The sequence below is a fragment of the Atractosteus spatula genome, chromosome 26 (genome assembly GCF_055471065.1).
Source record: "Atractosteus spatula isolate fAtrSpa1 chromosome 26, fAtrSpa1.hap1, whole genome shotgun sequence".
Taxonomy (NCBI): Eukaryota; Metazoa; Chordata; class Actinopteri; order Semionotiformes; family Lepisosteidae; genus Atractosteus; species Atractosteus spatula.
This window is the reverse complement of record NC_142731.1, coordinates 4,833,143-4,852,931: the sequence shown is the minus strand read 5'-3', so window position 1 is coordinate 4,852,931 and position 19,789 is coordinate 4,833,143. Positions and strand designations below refer to the sequence as shown.

The 19,789-nt window shown below is 42.1% G+C and overlaps 1 protein-coding gene across 1 annotated transcript in view; it reads left to right on the top strand.

Annotated features, from left to right (window-relative positions):
- Window positions 1-2,445: 2,445 nt before the first annotated feature.
- Window positions 2,446-19,789, top strand: part of cntnap1 (contactin associated protein 1) — a 39,899-nt gene continuing 22,555 nt past the window's right edge. The window contains exons 1-7 of the mRNA XM_088906024.1: window positions 2,446-2,623; window positions 14,760-14,861; window positions 15,818-16,011; window positions 16,639-16,786; window positions 17,923-18,126; window positions 18,758-18,942; window positions 19,551-19,703. Of these exons, the coding sequence (XP_088762150.1) occupies window positions 2,560-2,623; window positions 14,760-14,861; window positions 15,818-16,011; window positions 16,639-16,786; window positions 17,923-18,126; window positions 18,758-18,942; window positions 19,551-19,703 (1,050 nt within the window). The 5' untranslated portion in view covers window positions 2,446-2,559. The remainder of the gene's footprint in view (window positions 2,624-14,759; window positions 14,862-15,817; window positions 16,012-16,638; window positions 16,787-17,922; window positions 18,127-18,757; window positions 18,943-19,550; window positions 19,704-19,789) is intronic.

Below are 19,789 nucleotides of genomic sequence, written 5' to 3'. Positions count from 1 at the left end.
TTCCTAATACAAGAGATTGTATATGGCCAATAAAGTGATTTTATCTTACTTGTTTGCTTGGGTGCACTATCAACTAGAATGCTGCCGAGAATTGTAAAAATATTTTTTCTTTGTACTTGTTTAGAAATCACAGAATGACGAGCACAATGTGCATATTGTTCTGTTTTCACAGATCATGAATAAATAGGTTTGTCCTTCATTCTATAGGATTCCCTACTTTGCCCCCTCATAAGCACGTTAGCAAATGCAACATTTGGTAGGTCTTTCTCAGTTCAGAAATAAAAATAAATCTCATGCAAATCCAGTACATGTTGTGCAGCGGCAACAGAGCTGCACTGTTCCATAAACCCGCTTCTTAATCCCAAAGCCTTTCCAGTTTGCCCCGCCTGTCATAAATCCATCCCAAATGCACAGCTGGCTCTGCAAGTCTTTACCCTGGTGAAGATAAAAAACAAATCAGCAAAGTGACATCAAGCTCACTGCTCCTGACAGCTCTGCCATTTGCAGAACTGAAACCACAGGTTAGGAAGTACCATCACCTGATGCTCTTGTCACTCGTGCAGAGGAGAGGCGTGGAGTTCAGGAGACATCGGTATCTTACTATGACTCACTGGATCATGGGAAAGCATCGCCTTGCACAATGCACTTCATCACTGTGCAGCTGGTGATGGCACAGAAAAGTCAGTTTACACCAAGCCACTCCTATTTTCTCACTTTCAAAATACCACCTGCAAATAGAATTCACTTTTTTTTTTAAAGAAATCCTCATTACCTAATTATGTGTAGCCATTGAAAGTCAGACTCGTAAGAACAAGAGAATGGTTTCAGACAACAGGAGGCTATTTAGCCCATCCAGTCTGCTCTGTACTTAATAGTTTAGTGATCCACTCCTTCATTTTGATAATATGTATACCAAATACCATGGGTTTTGTACATTGCTGTTACAATAACAGAAGTAAAGTGTCTCATTCAGATTTGCCAGATAAATGCCCTTACACTTGCATAACCCTAAAGTTTCATTTATTACTTTATTTTTCCAGGTGAGTCAATTATGAACTTTTCCATAGAAGATCTGGATAGTACCTACTGTATTTATGCAGTTGGGCATTTATTGGAGCAATTTGAGTGACATACCTTGGTCAAAGGCGCAACCAGAGCCCCTCACCACTACTCTATACTGCCTGATGTGTTCAACACAGAAACCTCTCACATGGAAAGGCATGGAGAATCCGGGGTTAAACACACACATTTTTCAGTTTCATGTTCCTATTAGTGCAGGAAAAGTGTGTGTGTGTGGGGGGGGGGGCTAACTAGCTGGTTAAAAGTTTGGAACTCATGAGCTATAATCCGTTTAGTCAGTTCATGTGTTCAGATCAATCAGGAGTGACCACCTGTGGGCCTTGTGAGCTCCAAGATTACAAGGATGTTGGGAGATTCATTCCAAAACGCTAAACTACATAACTGGTCAAATAACCTGCTCATGAACTCATGAACCCTCTGGTTAGTAGGGCTACAGAACAGGTTGATAGACAGCAGATGTCAGCATACAGTATACAGTACAAGCTATAGGTGACTGTACACAGCCACATGGCACTGTTTAACATGACTGTTTCTGTTCTAATGTTCAAGCAGCACAGGGTTAACAAACCGATGTAATTTAACATCCGTGATGATATTTGCTATAGTAGTAGTACTAGTGTATTTGCTTTGATTCAACACAATTTACATTTGCACCCATTTGTGCAAGTCTTATTTATGCAGGTGTTTCACAGGAGCAATTCAGGGAGGATGGGATTTGAACCCACAACCTTCTACTGACAAGTCCAGAACTGTGATCGCTGCTCCACACCGAGTCTGGAGCCAGGAGGAGGCTGGGGATCTGGTGAAGAGCTGAGTGCCAGATGGAGCTCAGCGGGGCCACTGACAGCCCGTCATGGCTGGGAAGAGGATGATCTGATTGCACTTTGGTAAGTGCGGTGCGTAACTCAAGAACCCGGAAAGCAAACACTGGGAATGAGACTCTGGCTCTTGGACGTCAGGACCAGCTTTTGTGAAATTTGGAAAATGCATTAGTGCACAGGAAGTGTCCATTTCATGGTTAAGGGGGGAGACGGCGGGAGGACGAAATTTAATAGGTCATTCCATCACGCTTCTTATTGAGCAGTAGCATTAAAATTAACGGCACTTTTTTCTTCTTTCGGAGGGATAGGATAATAAATAAATTCATATGCAACCCGCACATGCTATTTTAAAGCATCTTGACTTATAGTGTCCTGAAGCATTCAGACGCAGAAAAAAATAAAGCTATAGTTGGAAGGATTTATCCACTCGGACGGTGCGCGCACCCGTGTGGAGCGCCGCAGCAGTGATAGATGCGCGCCCCCGCTTCCAGCTGGGACAAGCCGTGTGGTCGGGAAGCAGAGTTGTGTCCAGAGCGTGCTAAAGTTGGGGAAAAGGGGGGGAAGAGGATGCTGTGGTGGTCGGCGGACAGGAGAAAATATTAGCAGAGGATTTTGTTTACGGCTTAGAAACAAGAGGAACACCAGCCTTCCATAAAGGATGAATGGCAAAATATTGAGCTCAAGCCTTTTATTTTTACTAGGTTTACAGCACTTCTCGGCACGTAAGTCACATTTTGTGTTATTTCTCTGATGTGGAGTGTTTTTGTACCAAACGCTGTGGGAAAATAGCATTACAGTGTCAATAACTAGGGACGGCCGTTTAAAAAAAAATCAGGTAGGATATCCCCGCACTGCAACATGAGGTGCGTGCCGTACAGAGGAAAAAAAAAATGTGGCAACGTGTAATAAAATGCTGCATTTTCGAAATAACTCCAAGCTAACATGTAACAGTTTCCCCCTGGTCTTTTAATTCAGATGATTGTATCCCGCTGTGCAGGACGCCAAGAGTGATAAGAGTGCAGTCCGGTAGATGATGCACAGTGTCAGCAGTCAGCGAGGTACTTCCCTGCTTCTGCATTGCAGTGCTAACTCGTGCCTCCTCGGAGTTTCTGCATGGAGGAGGGTGTCACTGAACGGCCTGCGTGGAGATCTGCCCGCAGCGCCCTGCGCTTTCGGGTCCAGGACAGGGCGGGTGAGCGGTGTCGGAAAAGCGGTGTCGGAATCGCCGCAGACAGCCGGGCGGAGGCGTGAGCCAGGGTGCCGAAGAGGGGCTCGGCTCCAGAGGCAGAGCTGTCTGGCTCCTGCTCACTGCGGTGCTCACCTGGCCTGCAGGGAGGAGTGCTTCTCCCGTGTTCCTCAGCCGTGCCAGAAGCCGCTGTGCACAGTATATGTAAAGACAGGTCTGACACTGACTGTAAGACCAATTCTTTTTTCTTTTAGTGTCTGTATATTCATTCTGCTGAGCGCGTTAGAAGGTAGATTAATGGATTAAATACGGGCATGTTTCCTTGTGGAATTTAAAGTAATCTAAATTATTAAGGGGGAAGGGAAAATGCAGGAGGGATACTTTTATTTGAGCTCTTGCCTGAACTCGGCTAGTCTGCCGATTTGTTCAGAGATTGGATGAATCATCCCCCACGAAAATAGCCGAAGGATGCCCTAAAGGCTTTCTGCACCGGGTTGGGACATTTGGTTTTTTCAGAAACCGTTAGGTGATATTTGTAAAGGAGACGTCCCGTATTGTGGTGCGCTTATACGGTGCCTTGCAATTCATTCTTTTCCAAGGGTGTGATACCAGTACTGTAGACTGCAGTGGTTATTGGGTTCTCCATTGATAAGCACCAGCCTTTAGAGCAACTGATGTCATCGCATTCAGATGGGTGGAGGTCAGAGTGAATTTAAACAGCATTTGAACAATTTCCAGAAGTAAAAAGCATGTATACTGTATATAAAACACGTCAATAATAGCCACAATACTACTAATACTACTAATAATTCCATTTAATTCTATATAAAAATGGGAATTTATATCAGGTAATACAGTAAGTAATAGAACCTGAAATTAGTTCATACATACAGTATGGAAACAGTAATTGGTGCTCCAACCTGTTCACTCCATTAAGGAGATACATTTCCATGTCAGTAGCTTCTCCTCCTCTGAGCAACATGCTCTGCAAACAAGAAGAAGAGGAAGAAGACATTATGATTTGCTTATTAAATGTGAGGTAAAATACAAAGTCAGATTGAAAAATAAGAAGATGGAAAACAATGAAAAAACCTTATCAGTAAATTGTTCATCATATCTGAATATATGCAATGACGAAAACCAGAAACTAATAAAAAATGATTTGGGCAGCTCACATGAGGAGTTGTGCACAATAAGATGAGAGTCAATAGAGCATGCACAGCTGTTCTGCAGTATATGCAGTAATTGTATGATATATTAATTAGAAAGGCATGAATGGCAATTACACAACTGAAATGTAGTTCCTCATGCTTGTTAAACTGCTATAACGAGTTTTCTCTGATGAAGATCTGGTGCAAAGGAACAGGACTGGAAGGAGATAGCTGGCTATTAAGGCAAAATACCGTAAATTCATTAGAAGCCTTTCACTAGGTTACTGAACTCCTGGAAACAGGAAAGTATTGCTCGTTAGACAAGTATCCTGGCACAGTCTGGATTGTGAAACCACTTCCGATTGCTCTTATCCAATCTATCTCACCGGAGTCTATCAGGGATGTTTTTTAATTGGTCTGGTAGCCCTGCCTACCTCTGATGCAATTTTTAGTTTAGAATATGGCACAGATATCGAACTAGTTTCCTAAATCGGTGCAAACTGGATGTGCATGATTGAGGGGGGATAGGAGTCTAAACGTTTAGTAAGGAAATGCAGTCCCCAAGAATCAGCTCTTGCTGTCGAGCAAAACAGCTTATATTGAAGGGGTAGACAAAATGCACATCTAGATACAGCAAGTCATGCTTTCTACCAGTGCAACAGAGTCATGAACTGCTCGCATTTGTGTATGTTTGATTTGGTTGATGCTTGAGCAAAACCCATCGTTTTGACCAAACTCAATGAGCAAAACTCATTCTGGTTTGGTTTTCAGATCCGTTCTTTAACTCCAGCACACTAATTAATTAGGTCAATTGATAGGAACCAAGCTGAGCCCAGACTGGCCCCATTAGGTAATGAAGAGTGTCTCTAGCGATAGAGGGCGGTCTTCTGACCGTCGTTTCTGCTGTCAAAGCATCAAGAATGATTTCTGCTCATTTTTGTTAAAATGGGTAACAGCATAATGACGGAGACGTGCAGCACAGAAGAAAGCTGACTCCAGCATTAATACCAGTCCAGCTGAGATTGCTATTAATCTAGCTCAGCCATTTTGCTGAGACTTGTGATCCACATGGGCACTCTTAGGAGACTGAATTTTCACTCCAACATTTTCTGTACTCATGCAAGAGGAATATCTACAGTATAATACCTACATATAAAGATTTACAAAGGACTGAAATCAATTCAGTCCCTATGGCCTGTTTGGTAGTTATTAATGAATAGATCCAAGGCTCTCAACCAGCTGTTTCCTGAAGGAAGTCAGGGTAGCAGCTTCAACACCATGGCTGGGTGGCGTGTTCCAGACTCCCAGAACTCTTTGTGTAGAGAAGGGCCTCCTGTTCTACGTTGTGTGTTTGTAACTGGGACTAATCCAAAAAGAAATTACCTTTCATTAGAGAGACACCTGGCAAGTGCTGGTCTTGCAATCGTTGTATAGGAGGGATCTGCTGCTATCTGTCCTACAGCTGCTCTACTGTACTTCAGTCAAATTGAATTCTTACATTTCCACTGGGCTTAAATGTGTGAGTCATCATTCTAATGCATTACAGCACTGGTTCACTTTAAAACTGAATCAAAACCTGGCTGCAGAGGCATAAAAAAATCACATATGTTCATGTGACTATACAGTATGTGATATCCACTCCTTGTATATGGTGCACGGATTAGTCTACATTTCACATGCTTTTGCTGTGTAAATTCATGTAATTGTAATGCCATAGTCTCCATTTTGACACTGTTGAAATTTGTAACTATATTATTTGTGTTAGGGGCTCACAAAAGCAGTAAGTGCAGACTCTTCACACAGGGAGTCCTTGAGTTTTGTGGTTTTCAGAACCTTTTCCAGAGAAGATGAAACACAACGTTCTGGCACAGACTGCAGTCGGATTAAAGCAGAGTCTGAACTGAAATTCGCTGGGCGTAATGATCAGGAGCTAAGCTGATTCCAAGCCTCTGCTACAATCCATTAATTTGCTATTCCCTCTATCCTCTGTCTGGTCTGGAGTCTCTGGAAATGCTGAGATGGCTCATACTGTGTTCTAAATATTCAATAGTCTGGCAGCAGGATCTGTTACTCCAAGTTACTCTGCGTTCATGAAAATGGAGTTTTAAATGTCTGACATTCTGGGACAGACAAAGATATTTTCCACCTCTGATTAACTAAATGTGTTTGGTACACAAAACAATTTATTGCCTGTATTTAATTAATGTATTGAAGTTTTTTTTCTCCTTGTGCAAATATGTATTTAAAAATATTGTTTTAGCATTTAGTCCCTACATAAACACCTGCACTTTTTGTTTCCTATCATTTTGGGTGTTCTTGAAAGAATACTAACGATAATAGCAACCACAGTTGCTCGGAACACATTGTAAATACATCTGTGTTGTTCTCTTTTATTGAATATTGTAATGGTGGTTTCAATGTTCCAGAATAGATACTGAGATGCATCATGTTATTGTAATGGAATATTCACTTTACCTGTTTCAGAATATTGATATTTTATATGTGCATCTTCATTTTCTTATTACTGTGACTGGAGATATCATGATACATCATGATATCTAACTCATTGTCATTTGTCGTTTTAAAAGCATTATCTTTTACCTTTCATTATCTCTTCGCTGAAGATCTTTTTCATTTTTTGTCATATTGCTGTTTTGCAGTCTTTCTCTGTGCATAACGATGAGCGTTGTAAAGATCTGAGATTATTTTTGTGGCGGTAGGGGGCAGCGACCATTAATTAAGAATAAATCACGAACAACGACGTGAGGCACGATGTATTACCTGGAGAAAATATTAAATATTCTGAACACAAGTTGATTTTTACTGACAGTGGAAATGTCCTGGATTTTAATTCTTCGGGTCAATTGCAGGGAGATTAATGCTAGGGTTTATAGTAATCGTACCTCTATTCCTATTCTTTGTAATGCCACAGAAAAGATGTGTGTCGTATTACTGACGTTGCAATTCGGTGTTGTCGCCTAAATCGTTGTGCTGGTGGTTTTGACTATCTTCTGTGGTATCGGTTCAAGCAGTGAGGTACAGTGCCTTCCTGTGTACCGGAGGGGCGGGTTAGCTACCAGAACAGTATTATGCTGAAATCAATGCACTTTGAGCAAAGTGAAGCCCGAGATTTGCTATTCTAGAATAAGAATCATTGCTTGGGAAAAAAAGAGTGTTACTTGTGTGAAACACAGGGAGATTCGGGTTGTCTTAAATTCTGTGCTTCAGAAATATTTCTCATGGGAAAAAAAATGTTTAATGACATTACTATCGAATATCAACTTTGATGGTATAATCGAACTCTTTGTAAAAGTCCGCATTAAAAAAAAAAACCTTCTCTACCGCAGAGATCCGTCCGTGTAATTAAACTACATAACTTCGACTAATTTAACTAAATAAATCAAAATTCGTCTTCGATTAAAAAATGCACACAGCTAGCATTCGAACTTTGAATTCTGGCGAACACAAAGGACGAAGAAAGAAGTGTTGATGAATCCCCGTGCAACAACTTTTGGCAGAAGGTCGGTGTTTAAATCTATATTTCTCTTATAACAGCGGGGATTTCCAACAGCCAGGCAAAGAGCGTGGAGGAAAGTAAGCGCTTTGATTGGCTGAGAGTGAGGCGACACTGTAAACCAATGAACAGGAAAGTGGATTTTAATTGGTTAATTCCCAACAATCCTTTTCCAAGCTGATTTTCCACTTTAATTATTGGATCACGCCTTGTAGTGTGCTGCAGGAACGTCGGGTTCATTCACGCTAAGGGCGTAAACACACGCTAAACGTGCTTTCACTACCTTCCTGAATCAGTTTAGTAAACGTAATAAGAATTGTAAGTAGAACAATTTTTGCTTAACCTGCTTGGTTATGAGACGGCCGCCCGGTCATAGGACTTAACCAAGAAGTAGCTACAGTATAAATGTTTAAATATTTTGAGCTTTTTTCCACCATTTCATTTTGCTAGATTTCCACCATATAAAAACACAAAAAAGTGTCTATATTCTATATTTTACGGAGACTATAACTAAATGTAAAGCCAACCAATATATTTCTGTATATTGAGGGATGGGGGTTTCATCTGAATGGATATTCTTTAAGAGTTGGCTGTTTTATGTGACCACAGCTGATTCGTGATATGCATTGTGCAGGCATATTCGTGGGCATGTATCTATGTGCATGTAAAGCAAGGATATGAAATACCGATTCTTGGTGTCTGTCTCAGCGAACCGCCACGCTGTGAGTAAAACACTGGTTCCAGTCTGAATACAATCCAAAAATCTAAGAACATCTCACAAAGGAAACTTCAGTGCAGTTCAAAAGCATTTTTTTTTTGCCACAGAAATTTCTGTGTGACGCCATTTGCTCTCTCAATGTGTGCCTGTGAACTGCAGCCACTGTGCCCCACTGTGAAATAGCTCTATTCTGATCCTCGGCTGAATAGACAATGATGGCAGAAAATTAAAATTAACGATGAATAAAAATACAGGAGCAGCTATAATTTTATAGAAACCGACTACAACACAATGTGATTAGTGTCTGTAAATCGAGGACATGGTGCTAATCTCTGCAGCGTGCGGCAGTAATGTGTCTGTCCTTCTAGACCTCTACAGCCTTCACAGATTTTCTAGAAGGATTGGGAACATGATGATTTCCCAGCAATGTAAAGTGAAGGATTCAACGAGAGATGCAGTGGTTTGTATCGGTGAAGGGCAAGGTATTTCAAAACTCTGCATTCAATTCTGTTTTCATTTATTAAACTCTTTAGCCAGCTGAGAGCAATCCTTGTTTTCAGTGATGAGTGGGTCAAGTGGAGTCACAACAGATGACCAACCAAAAGTTTTAAAAAAAGGAAATTAGGTCAAATGTAAATGATATAAGTTGAGAAAGCATTACAGAACAATGAAATATGAACAGGTGCAAGCATTTACAAGTATTAAAGGGCAAAACTGATCTTACCATAGAAGTGAAAACACTCTCAGCTGCACGTTCCTCTACAGATGATCCCACTGGTGTCAGCAAACTGGAATGATATGGGCTCTAAAATGATATCAAATGGTAATAGTACTTGGAACATGTAATGTGATATACTGTGCCTTAAAAAAGGCACAGGGAATTGCAGCAAATGAGGATGAGGAGACGTTTTCTTGGAAGATCTGCAGATTCACTTTGACCAGTGCAAAGGTAAAATGAGTAAAGATCACAAAGATGTGCTGAATAGAATGATTGAATAATTACAGAATAATGCAACTGAATGAGAGTGAACCAGTGCGCAATCTTACAGCTGGACTGTGAAGTGGCCAAAGGGAAAACGGCTACCTGAGTAATTGGGTAAACCTGCACTGAAGGAGCACACCAAACACACAGAGAAACAGGTGATGTCATTGGAAGAACACCAGACTCCCACACACTTCAGCAAAGATGATTTAAAAGGTTTTTCTTTTGCCTGTTGGCTGATAATTGTAGTTTTTAGCAAACTAGTTTTCATACTTTCCTCTCCCTCTTTTGCCTTTTTGCAAGTCCACAGAATAAGAAAAAAGACATTTTCTATTAAGTGTAAAGACTTCCAGACTTAAAGATACTGATGTTTAATTGAATGCTGATCAATTCTGAAACAGTTAATAGGCAATAGCGATGTGTAGGGTTATTAAAAAGTCCACAAGTCCACAAAGGACTTTATTTTGTCTTTTTTAAGTGAATACGTCTGCCCAAGACTAGTTTATAATCAAGTTGAAAAAAAACTCACACAACAACACCTGCCCTCACAATGTGTGCGTAAGACCTGCAGAACACTTGTTAATATGTCATAAATAATCGTAGCATTCTTTGTTGTAACTCTTAACATTCAGAGCTATTTCTTGAAAAGGGGATTCCCCAGACAGAATAGGTCTGGGAACCACTGTGCCATAAGAATGGAGTAGGAGTGTGAATCGTCACAGGCTTATCTGAGTGTTGTAAAGTAGCAGTTGTGTGGTTTCTGTGTAGGCTGACAATCATGAGGCCGTCTCTTTCCTTACTGAGAACAATCATGAGATGTAGATTACACAGAAAGAAACTCAATCTCACAATAGGCTTTTCTATATTATTTTAAAAAGGAAAATGATAGAGTTAGTTGTTAAAGTTATATTTAGATATTTATAGTTAATATATATATATAATATATTATAGTTAATAGTATGAGGGATTTGTAAAGTTCAATAAAATGGACTTTTTTAGGGGGACTCAAACATTTAGAAGTCATAACATACAATATGAATCCTAAAATATCATAGTCTCAGTCATACTGTACAGCCACCTTCAGGGATGTAAGGTAACTACAGTACAATTGCCAATGGCAATTTAAAAGCAAAGCTGACTGTTTATTAGACATTATAATATATGTCTCTCCATCACCCATCATTCATACAAGACAGTTTGCATGGTTTGCAAGGTTTAAGTAGCTTAGCCTTGACACATTGGTTACTTGTATTGTCTTTCTATAAAGTAAAACATAATATTGTTTTTAGAAAGCATCTTTATTCTTCAGTCTTATAAGATAATGTAATGGCTTGTAATAGCAAAACTCAAACAATTTGGTCACACTTCATTTGCAAAATTATTTTAAGACCAAGAAAATGAAGTCCAGTATTTGTCATTCATCACTGTAAATATAGATGAGGGGTTTCAAAATGCCTGACCATCTCCTGTGTTCATTGTAAAAGGGTGTGGCCTTCAACACCATGAGGTCATCAAAGCCCAAATGCCTTTACAGAAAAATTAGAAAGTATATACAGATGTCTGTTTTATAATGCATAAACACATAAATCTCTTGTAACGACTAAATAACAATTTGTTCTCAACTGATTGGGGACTGGTTTATAAATGAAGGTTTCATTAACCAGACAATTGCTGAAAGAGGCATCTGAACAGTTAAGAAGCGAAAAAGAGTAATGTTTTGCAAGTTACGGTTGAATTTATGCCAGTTCGGTAATAACCTGCTAATTTGTGTGAACATTGGTTATATAATTCAATCACAAAAGCTGGGATTTACAGAAGCTACTGTGTACATATATCCTGTGTATACACACTTTCATCTGTTCTCTGCTGAGTTTTTACAAAGGTTTTTATGACCTTTTCACATTTCACACCTCCGAGATTGGGTGGAGTTTCTAGGCCAAAAACAACAGTGTTTGCTTTGCACTTCTACAAACAGGTTCCACCCAGGTTTCTCTGGGGGTGACGAGAAAAAATTATTATTGTTTCACCATTTTTAGTTGTTTCCCTCCCATTGTCATCTCCTTCAGTCTCAATAATTCGTTTCGGTAACTGTGGTGCTTGGACCTTGTCCCTCCTTCAGGCAGGAGACTTGAAGGTTTTGAAGGTGAACACGCACAGAATATAGAAAAAGGGAACACCTGAAAACCGTGAAAATTGGTGCACAAGGAATCCCTCACTTTAGTGGCCTAGAAAACTTATCTGCCATTAAAACAACAGCCACACAATTTGCCAGCCTGGTAAAGGAGACAGGAGAGCAGCTTGGAAAATACACTTCTGACCTGCAAGAGGATTGTAGTATTTTTATCCTTCACTGGTGTCAAGTTCACAGGAGAATGCCTGTGCCTCGTCTTTGTTTTTGTCTCGCCTACCAATTTAAATTTATTAAGCTGACCCTTTTATCCAAATCTATGTGACTTACGTTCCTACTGTACCAAATTACATTTTGCTGGAGCAGGCTGGCTGAAGAGCCTTGCTCAGGGGTGCAACAGCTGCACAGATGTACACAGTAATGTGTAAAACCTCCAATTCACATCACAAAATAGGTGAAATTACTGCAATTCAGAATGAGGTAACACATCTTCCGGTGACGTGAAGAGACCTTATTACATTGTGAACAAGCAGGCTTGTGAATACATCTCTTTTAGTCGAATAGAAATGTTGCCCTGGGCTTTGAGACGGGTTTGCCGGCAGATACAACGTATTTGTTAACTCTGTCTGCAGATCATGTGGGAACATTGCTGCGATGAAATGTCTGCTGCACAACCTGTACTCATTCACCCGTACATTGCATTGCATCAGTCATCACAGTGACTAGTGAGCAGGAAGGGCCGCATCACGTCGCAATTCTCGCAGACTCTCGACAGCAGGGTGACTAACATTACCTTCACAAAGTTCACGATTTTGTGCTTAATTCGGAATTTGTGAACTGAGCGTTGGGATGTTGTACTTTTTCCATCAGTCTGTACCGTGTGGATGGTATCGGGATTCCGAATTAGGAGGAGATACAATATCCATCACTGTGGTTGTAGATATTTTTCACTTATGTGAAAAATGTAATATTTATCCTTCAGCATTGCTGATGTGTTATAGAATGTGCAGGACCCTCGAGAAACAATATGGATGGATGGTTTGATTAAAAAAAGAGCTTTTTAAAATGATCAAATAAAACAAGAACATAAATATACTCTGGTTAAAATACTTTTTTATATTAGCATATCGCTCCTAGGACTGGAGAACCACTGCTGGAAAGCAACAGTGATTTCTCTAATTAAATCAGTTAATATTCACGATGTATTTCAATAACCTAGAAGGTAAGAACAGAATTTGTTTGGGCCCATTTTGGTCGTTTGGTCGCGATAAGTAGCTTAACATTGTAAGTATTCTACTTATCCCACTATATTTGGTATGGTTAATTAGATTAAACGAAAAATTGCAACAGAAAAAATGGACTTATACCGTGTCATAGGCATTTACCTACACGACAACCACATCAGTTGTGGAGATTTGTCGGACGTCTTCCTGCGAAGTACATATTCAGGAGGGGAATTTTGAAAATAAAAAAGCGTTTCATTTTTGGCAACGCACCCGTTTCACAGATACGGTTCTTGAGTTGTGTATTCATTGCAGACCAAGAATCAGGTCCTCAGCTGCACTCTGGGGTGTGATTCTGATCAGCACTCGAGTCATTTCTCGTGACACGGCTGTAGCTCGTGGCTCCCGCCGTCTGGTGCTGACCACATCCTCCTACGTTTTGATAGATCGATTGCCTCTGCACTTTCACAAACTGCAGCCCCAGTGTAAGAAATATCTCGATCCTTAAAATGCCCGAAGTTAAACACGAAAGGAGGCCGATGGCTCTCTGACGTTTCTCTCCTTAAATCTACAGGCGTACACCAACCCTCTGCATAAAGAATGCCCCCTTGCTCGTACATAATCGTTATTCTCTTGTGTCTGCGGACCTGAGAACTCAACTTCTCTTTGAACAATGTCCCAAGGTGGTTAACAAACAAGGAAACACACAGAAAGACACCTTCAACATAAAGATAAAATATTCATAAAAAGAATAAAGCATAAATGAAGCCCATTACTGTAATGAAAAATATAATATAACATTCATAACATTTATAAAGGACAGCATAACTAAACAATAAAATTATCTAAATGGAAAGACTTGGATTAGAAAAATAGGATAGAGATTTAATCTCAAGATAACACAGGCTCTGAGCCCCTCTCGCATATTGGAAAAGAATCCAAAAGATTCTTTCTTTCCCCAACTTGCTCTCCATGAGCCACACAGACAGGGAGAGAAGAGTAAACCTGTGTCAGCTGACCTTAGGTAACATATGAGAGAAAGTGGCTGTGTTGCAAGTCCATTTAGAGCCCTAGATTTCAACGGCAAGGTTATAAAGCCAACGTTTAACTTTACAAGGCAGTCAGTGAAGAGGTGCTAGGACAGGAGTTATTTAATCACATGACCTGGACCCAAATATAGCAATATACTCCAACCTACTACTAAACGCCAGAAAACCAGGCATATGATGCTACAGTATGTGACGATAGCATGTGACAATGAAAAGTACTGTAGCCCCACTTCCTCATGGCACTGAACTGCTTCTTGACCTTTAACCCGTTACCTTAGCCAGTCTTATTCCTTCCTCTGCCTTAAATAGCTTGCCTCAAATACCAGCAAACCTGGCAATTGTGTCAGGTTAGAGGTCAAGGAGAAGTCCAACACCAGAGGTGCAAGATTACTACAGCATACAGCAGCTATATCAGCCTGCAACTCACAGCTGGCAGCCCAATGAAGGTGTTAGCCTGGCCAGTACCTGGAAGGAGACCTCCTGGGAAAGCTAAGATTGCTGCTGGAAGAGGTGTTACTGGGGCCAATAGGGGGCGCTCATCCTGCAGTTTGTGTGGATCCTAATGCCCCAGTATAGTAATGGGGGATACTATACTGTAAAAAGGTGCCGTCCTTCAGGTGATAGATAAAACCAAGGTCCCAACTCTCTGTGGTCATTAAAAATTTCAGAGCACTTTTCAAAAACAGTAGGGGTATAACCCTGGTGTCCTGGCCAAATTTCCCATTGGCCTTTACCAATCATGGCCTCCTAATAATCCCCATCTATGAACTGGCTCTGTTCTCCTCCCCACTGAGAACTGGTGTGTGGTGAGCGTACTGGTGCATCAGCATACAGTATGAATAGAAGTCCATTATCAGTGTCTTCCATTAGTTTGTTGTTGTTTAATTCCTTTCCTATTCTCTTTCAGGACCCTGTAAGGATCCACTTGTCTCTCCACTCTACGCATCCTCCTTCTTGGCATCATCCAGATATAATTTTTTATACTCTCCTAATTTTGCAAGGTTATACGGTAAGGAGTTGGAATTGTCCATGTCTAAGCCATGACCTGTCTTTCTCTTTGTTATTTTAAATCTTGCTAACCTGATGGCGTTTTCTTACTTCTGCATTGCATGCAGCCTGATTCTGTGAAGCACTGTGCTCATATACTGTACATTAAGAGGTATTGAGCTCATTGGTACGAAGCCTCTCACAGAAAGAAATGATACCCCCTTGGAGCGTAGATAGCAATACATTTTCCATCTGTAGCAGCCCAGATGTTTTGACATAGCACATAGTTTTTCTGCTGTCTGGGAGTGGTGCTGTGTAACTCTGAAGCCAGAGACCTGGAAGGCACATGCCCACTATGACAGGAGACATGGTCTTTCATCGTATCAGAATTCAGCACTGTGTGTCTCTTGGGGGAATGGAGAAATAGGAGATAGAAATAGATTGAGGCTCACGCTATTGAGGCACCCATAGTGTAGGTCGGGCTCTTTAGTCTTTGGTGATCCCTGGTTCAAATCTGGGCTACCTCACTAGCTGACTGTGACTGGGTGTGCCCAGGTGCTGAAGCACCACTGTGCCTTGGTGGATGTTTAACCCTTCAGGATGTCCTGAACCAGCTGCACAACAGTCACCTGGGGCTTGTCAGACAACTGTGGTTTTGTCAGTGAGAACTACATCTGTCCTCCCTCAGGTACCTCACGTCAACTGTTGGCACTGGAAGCTCACAAAGTGTACAATAAGAGAAGGAGAAGACTATGCATTTTCCTCAGAATGCTCGCATGTTGTTTTCATGTTTCTTGCACTTAGCATGAGACTCTTTTATACCTAGGAGTCATTAATAAGACGCAATTCCAAATGAGGGAGCTTATAAGGAAAAGGAACTGCTGATTCTTAATTGAAACATTTCAGGAGAACAGTGGTGGGGCTTCAGCTGACAGTTCACTGTCTCCAAACCTCGCTTTTTGTGTGGGATTGTTGCAGGGAGCAGTGGCTGGTCTCCAGCCCCCAGAGATCGTCAGCCTTGGCTCCAGATCAACCTGAATCATAAGTACAGAATCACTGGCATCTCCACCCAGGGCACCTTCAACTCCTACGACTGGGTGACGAAGTACACCTTGCTGTATGGGGACCGGCCCGATGCCTGGACGCCATACATCCAGAGAGGGGGGAACTCGGTGAGTACAGGAAAGGGGAGTTGGGCTCCTCGTGTGACCTGGGGCAGTCGTACACACACTCGAAGCATTCGGCAGGGTTTGCAGGAGAATTGTTAATGGCATCCAAAGGCTTGCATTCGCAGATAAACATCTGACCATTAGGTTCTGTTAATACTATCTGGGCAACACCAAATACCTGACATGCAGTAGACCCAAAACAGTTTTCTGAACTCAGCTATACAACAATCTGTTAGAACAGTACATCGTTTTCCAGTTGCAGAATGAGGTTGAAAGCTTTTTGGCTCAAAGTCTGATCCCGCATGGGTAGTCGCTGTGTTTTATTTCAGAACGAAGCATAAACTCCGAAATTCTAATCGCGAGCGAACAAGTAAATGTAAATGCCCGTCACACCTGAAGAAATGTTATTTTTTCTCTCTGCCTTCCAGCGTGGAAGTAACATCTACTCATACCTTTTCCACCACCAACACACACTGAGGCGGCTCCCCGCCCGAGCATCTTGTTTTAAAGACTATTCCGACCTGAAAAACAAAAGCAAAAAAGCCTTAGGCACCACCGGTTTAGAAATAAGAGGACTGTTGTGTAATCTAATTATTATGATGAAGAATACAATGCTGGCTGCTTTGTCAGACATTTTCAGGGAACTGGAACTATTACCAGGTGAAGAGGCACAACTTTCACCATGCTATCACTGCCAAGCATCTGCGCTTTCTGCCGCTGGGGTGGAACCCTGCAGGCAAGATTGGGGTTAGGCTGGAGGTCTACGGCTGCTCCTATGGTGAGTTGCTCTTTGTACACTCTTCTGTTTCTCACAGGCAAGCCCAATCATTCTGAGAACCCAAAGCTCTCAGTGGGTAGCCGACAGCAGAATCCACACCCCTCTGATTAACCTTTACTCACGACGCCGTGGCTACATTCCCAGAATGAATCACCAGTGGCCACAATTTGAAACCACTGAGAGGTTTTACTTACATGCAGATGGGGAGAATGTAAGCCAGGCACTTTCCTCTCCCACTAGACCTCACTGGGTGTTGTATCAGCCCTTGATGAAATACACTTTGTAAATGGCCGTGCAAAAAGTAAGTGGTTACAGGGATAGAGATGAGGGTACATTTATGCCAACCTCAGCTTTATTAATGATGTGCGTGCATATAGAAATATACCTAAAATGCACTCAAGAGTAAAACAGACCATGCACGTGTTACTGGAGGGTCTCAAATTCAGTTCCTGGAAGTCAGAAGGACTTCTCGTTCTTGTTAAAACCTGGCTTTCCCTGGTCAAACTTTTAGGAACCTTCTCCAAATGACATGTTAGACTTGGTAATCCACAGGAACAGGTTTGGTCCGGATGTGGCTGGTTGTTGCCATAGGTTCAGTGGAGGTGATAGCAGGAGCAATGGTACCTGGGATTGAACTGCATGCTCCGCTAGTTTGGAAGGTTTCCAATCCGATTGAGATCTGAATCTTGTTCTGGCCAGGAAGGTGACACTCCTTGAGACAACCATTCACTGCGGATCACTAAGAGAGTGTATCCATTTGCCTGGGGCAAGGACTAAAGGAGAGGGGAGAGGCTAAAGGACTCTCCGTGGTCATTAAAAAATCCCAGAGTGTTGCTGAAAAAGAGAAGGGGTGTTAATTCCGGCTTAAATGGCCAATTTTCTCCCTGGCCTTTTCCAATCATGGCCTCCTATAACGCCCTTCTTTGATTTGGCTTCATTACTCTGTTCTCTTGAGTAATAGCTGATGTGTGGTGAGTGTATTGGTGCACTTTGACTGCTGTTGCATCATCCAGGTGGTGCCACACATTGGCAGTGGTGGAGGGGAGTAGTATTATTACTACTTGGAGTACAGGTTACAGGCAATGGAGTGTGCTGTGCATGACCCTTTACCTGGATGTGTCCCTTGGCTTTTCCAGACTCCTACGTTATGGCTTATGACGGAGATGACATGGTGTCCTACAAATTTCCACGGAGGACTAACAGGACCCTGAGGGACCACATCGCTCTGAACTTCAAAACCCTGGAGCGCGAAGGGCTGCTTCTGCATAGTGAGGGGTCTCAGGGGGACGTCTTCACCCTGGAGCTGAAGAATGCCCGGCTCTACCTGCACATCAGCCTGGGTCAGTAGCTCTCGTCCAATTACCAAAGGCATTAAAACGAGATAAACATTTATCCTCCCTTAACTCAGAGCAGGTCAAGACACAATCACTGCTGTGTATTCCCATGGCCTTGTTCACAATACAGGGCCTGAAGCAGATGTTCATACAAAAGACTCATGACTATAGAACGGGCATTGGAGTGTTGTACGAAAACTGGTCTGTCCTTGGCGGTTGTTTTTTTATTGTGGGGCTTTGTATATAGAGTCATAATCACTAAAATTGCCTTGAGTCTTTTCAGTAAAAACTCCTCATTTTAAATGAAAAAAGGCAGTCACTGTAACAATGCGGGCTTGAAGGAGCCGTGGTGCGCACCGGTTGAAGACGATGTCCCGTTTGAGGGGACAGAGGCACTGGCGTGAGGTCAGCTTGGAAGGTTTAAAAAACCCCACTTTACAGCGAGGTCCAGGCCAAAAACCGAGAAAAAGAAAAGAAAAGGCTGCTTTTGACAGCGGGGCCCAGAGACGCGGAGGCGGAGAAACAACGGCACTGGGATTCGCTAAGGGGGGACTAGCAGAGTTTAGAAAAAGAAATACTCCGCCGAGTCACAGTCACCTATCCCAGATGTGGATTTCAAGTGAGTTTTTCTCTGCAGGGAACAGCACCGTCCAAGGGATATCAGGACTGACCACTCTCACTGTGGGAAACCTGCTGGACGACCAGCACTGGCACTACGTCACAGTGAAACGTTATGGTCGCCACGTCAACCTGACAGTAGACAGCCACACGGAGGGTGCCCTGATGCATGGGGACTTCACTTACCTTGACCTGGACACTCAGGTAGGGCACCACCAGCCGCTGGAATGCTGTCAATCAGGCGTGCTTTCTGTGCTACACTGTGGCGAAGAACAGAGGTGCAGCATGAGCATGCCATGCAAATTTAAGGGACACTAGAAAGCTTAAAGGTGGGAGATCACCATTACCTCAGTGTATTCTGGTACTGGGCATTATTATTGCCAGGCTTCGTTGACCCAAATAGAATAGATCCTGCTGTGGCAAAACCACCATGATTTTGGCATCAGACGGGAAAACTAGAGGCTCAGCCATTTCTTGCCCAGGGTTGTGAGGTTAATATTTGCTCATTTAGGCAAAGCTCGTCTGCAGTAATTTAGATAGCACTCAATAGCTGTTAGCTGTTGCTTGTTCTGTCCTGCACTTTCTTTGCAAACAAAAACCAATGACCTGATTCTCAGATCTAGGATCAGCAGAGCTGGATTGAAGAGGTTTCAAGTGAGCTCTCATTAACGCTTTTTTGTATTTGTTTATGTTATATTTTGCTACATGAGTGAATTACATTGAAATGCATTAAGCGCTATTTTAGAGGATCAGACTTTGCACAGAACATCAGCAATACGTGCTAAGCAGAGCTGTATGTCCTCGCCCCCCAGGTGTACGTGGGAGGAGTAATAGAGCCTAATCATCCACATTTGCCAAACGCACCCAACTTCCGAGGCTGCCTGGAGAACGTCTTCTACAACGGGATCAACATCATTGACCTGGCCCAGAGGAAGATGCCACAGATACGGTTCCCTCATCGGCAGGTGGAGCATTTAGCATAGAGTACACTAAAACAGACCCACCTGCATCAGTAGACTGCAATATTTCCCTGTCTGTGTCTTATTTACTA